General features: G+C 54.8%; 1 protein-coding gene across 1 annotated transcript; it reads right to left on the bottom strand.

Moving 5' to 3' along the window:
- Positions 1–1,503: 1,503 nt before the first annotated feature.
- Positions 1,504–3,476, bottom strand: ARL4D (ADP ribosylation factor like GTPase 4D). The gene is made up of 2 exons (XM_055258892.2): positions 3,336–3,476; positions 1,504–2,776 (listed from the first exon to the last, which is right to left on the bottom strand). The coding sequence occupies exon 2, from the start codon at positions 2,702–2,704 to the stop codon at positions 2,099–2,101; it is 606 nt and encodes a 201-aa protein (XP_055114867.1). The 5' UTR covers positions 2,705–2,776; positions 3,336–3,476; the 3' UTR covers positions 1,504–2,098.

Below are 3,476 nucleotides of genomic sequence, written 5' to 3'. Positions count from 1 at the left end.
CTGGACTGGGGCCTCAACCTGTCCTTGGGCTATAGGACTGTGCCCCAAAAAGACTGGGAGAGGAGTCACAGGTGTGTCTGGGGGAGGGGCAGGTAGCACATGTTCCCAGCAGAACCAGCTCAGCAGTTCTGTCAAGCAGGCCCCAGCACTGACGCACACTTGGGCACCCTTCCGGATCAATGCACATCCACCCCCATCCTACCAGCTACAGGGATGGGGAGGGGACCAAATCTGAGCTTCTGGCAGCGCTGGGTAGGAAGAAGTAAGCTCTTTAGGAAACCTTCCCCAGAAGTGGGGGTTGCCGGCACCTTCTCTTTCTCCCCAGGTCCTTTCACCTGATTCCGGAGAAGAGGAGACAGAGTTGGGGAGAAGCGGGGTGTGAACGCTGAATCTGCTCTGGGGATTCTGTGTTTGCACAAAGGGTGGCAGGGGGTGGCTGGAGGGCTGGACAACTGGAAAGAATTGTGCTTGATTTTTTCTTTTTTAGAGACATGTTCTGCCTATGTTGCCCAGGCTGGTCTTGAACTCCTGGGCCCAAGCCATCCTCCTGCCTCAGCCTCCCAAAGTGCTGGGATTACAGGCGTGAGCCACTGTGCCCAGCCTTGTGCTTAGTTCTTACTCACTGCTCCCACCCAGAAGATTAAGAGGATCTAAGTGTTCTGCGTTATCAGACATAGCTGGCCCTGGTGCTGGTGAGTAGGGGCACTCAAGCTCTTGTAATGTTAGCATTTTATTCTTACAATCACCACAAATATTGGGGGCTTATGTCTTCCCCCTTCTATCTTGGAGTCTGGAGGGTGTATGTCCAGCAGTCCTCTCCGCCACCAGGCACAAACAGCTACTACTTCTGCCCCTCTCGTGAGAAGAGCTACCGTTCCCAGAACTGGAAAACTCATGGCTTAGTCACCAGGGCCAGGCTGGCTCAATCCAGCCCAGACCTCCCTAGCACCAGCCGCTGCCATCATGCCAGTGAGCCAGTCAGCAGGATTGAGTACACAGAGGTGACTTAAGGCCAGGGAGGAATTACTTTCCATTCTCACCACATCTTACAAGGAAGAAAAAAATCAAACCAACCTGAGACTGGGGAAGTGGGGAGGATAGGAACAGAATGGCTCTTCGAGGACTTACTATATAGACTTAGGTGTCACCAAGGTCAAGAACCTAGGAGCAGCTCAGACTAGCAAAATTTGAAGTTAAATCTGCAAGGAGCAGTTGATATAAGGGACAAGACCCAGAGGATGAGGGGAGGGATGTTAAATCGGAGAAAAAGGAAGTGACCCCACCCAAAAAACTACAGAAATCAGGCAATAGCTTGAGGGGTTTTCCACTCCCCCCTATAATTTTCACAAGCCATCCCATAACACACAATCTAATTTTTATAAGTGCTTGCTTTGCAAATTCAGCTTCAAGATAAATCTCCCTCCCCCAGCGCCACAACCCCATATAGAAATCTTGAATTGTCTCTGGGGCAAGATAAGGAGAGGAAAATGCCCCAGACCAAGGTAAGAGCTACAGTTATCAGTCTTTAATAACTTACAGGCAAATGCTAAAAAATAGTTAATAATAATACAGAGGACACACACGGCTTATAAAAAGGGTCATGGATCTACAAATGTGGGGAGGGGTTCTTGGCACTTTCACAGACACAAAAATAAAAACTATGTGACTGGTATCCCTAGAAAAGCAGCCTGGGGAGACTCCCCAGTTGGGGGACAGAGGAAGGGGAGATAGTTATTTCATCCCAAACACATTCTCCAAGTCACTTCCATCCCCCCCGCCCCCAAACACATCCAATTAAAAAGCCAGAGAAGAAAAACAAGAAACAGGGTCGAGGTAGAGTCACAGTTTACATTTACGTCTCCACAGTCCTGCAGCGCCCACTTCTCCAGAGAGGATGAGAGAGATGGGCAAAGACATCCCATCTCCCATCCCCACCCCAGTGTGGCGCCAAAACAGGACCCCCCCAGCTCCTCTCTCCTTCATTGAGGTGGACAGGTCCTGCACCCCAGTCTGACTGAGAGGTCACAGGCTGGCCCCACCCTGCTGTCCAAGTGTGCAGACCCCTACTAGGTGGGAGGAAAGGGAGGGGGGGCTCGGGTCACCGTCTCTTCTTGCCACCCCGAGCTGCCTTCTTCCTCTTAAGGATCATCTCATAGAGGCGCTCCAGGCCCTGCTGCAGGCCCAGACCGTCCACAGCGCTGCAGCCTTGCACATGAGTGAGAGTGGCGGCTGCTAGCTCTCGGACTGCCAGCCTCTTCTCCACCTCAGCAGCGCTCAGTGCCCCAGGCTGGTCCTGCTTGTTGGCCAGCACCAGCACTGGCACACCCTGGTTGTCCGAGGCCCGGCTGATTCGGTGCAACTCCACCTTGGCCTCCTCCAGCCGCTCAGCCTCCGCAGCGTCCACCACAAACACTAGACCGTCTGTCCGGCGGGTGTAAGAGCGCCACAGTGGTCGCAGCTTCTCCTGCCCCCCGACGTCCCACACTTGGAAGGTGATGCCACGTGATCCCCCGAGGGGCACCCGGATCTTCTCGGTGTTGAAGCCTTTGGTGGGGACACTCTGGACAAACTCTTTGAATTTGAGGCGGTAAAGGAGGGAGGTCTTTCCAGCAGAGTCCAGCCCAATGACCACGACATGCAGGGCTTGGAAGTGGGGCAAGAAGGAGGAGGCAGTGGGCGCCATCTCAGTCAAGTGGTTCCCCATAGTGAGCTAAGGCGCCTAGTAGAGGCAGGGAGGCCTTGAAATTGAAGGTTCCAGGGAGCACAGCTGGGTTATCTGAACCAAGAAAAGGTCATGGGAGAAAAAGGAGACGTTTAATAATACACACAAGATTTGAAACTTCTTGATCCCTTCCTAAATCAGCCGCCCATCCTTCATTTTTAAAATTCCTTTCCCTTTTTTTTTTTAAGGTATAACAGAGGTGTTCCCCCACTCCCTGGGGGGTCGTGAGGGGGGCGATGGGACCCAGAGACTCCCAGGTCCTGGGCCACTCAAGTAGGGGGTGAGGGCTCGATCCATGGACAGTGGGCTTCTAGAGCCTCTTCTCAGAGCTTATGGTGCCATCCCCCAGGCAAGATCCCCGCGGGACGGGAGAAGTCGACAGTGTCCCCAAACTAAGAGTTAGGGTGCAGACGCTGAGACCGGAGATTGAGTCCGGCTCCCACCCGCCCTCCGCAGCCCCAAGCCGTTGACACGGTGCCCTTCCTTACTCCGCGACCCCCGCCTCACTGCCCCGCGATACTCCCCTGCCCGCCCGCCCTCCTCCGATGGCGGACCCCAGCTCCAGCGGCCCGGCACCGGGGCCGCCTCAGCACGGTCTGCAGTGTCCGTTTACCTCTCGTGAGCCACGCTCTCCTCGAGCCTTTCCCGGTGAAACACCGCAGCCGCCCCGCGAGACCCCCGCAGACACCTAGCGCGCCTCCAACCGCTGCCTCTGCAGAGCCTGCCTAGGGTTCGGCCTTAAAAACCCGCGTGT

The sequence above is a fragment of the Symphalangus syndactylus genome, chromosome 20, assembly GCF_028878055.3.
Source record: "Symphalangus syndactylus isolate Jambi chromosome 20, NHGRI_mSymSyn1-v2.1_pri, whole genome shotgun sequence".
NCBI lineage: Eukaryota > Metazoa > Chordata > Mammalia > Primates > Hylobatidae > Symphalangus > Symphalangus syndactylus.
Note: the sequence above shows the minus strand (reverse complement) of the source record. Positions and strands in the feature narration are given on the sequence as shown.

Bases quoted from the DNA above. Each gene is read 5' to 3' on its own strand.
- ARL4D (XM_055258892.2), bottom strand. From the start codon at position 2,704: ATGGGGAACCACTTGACTGAGATGGCGCCCACTGCCTCCTCCTTCTTG.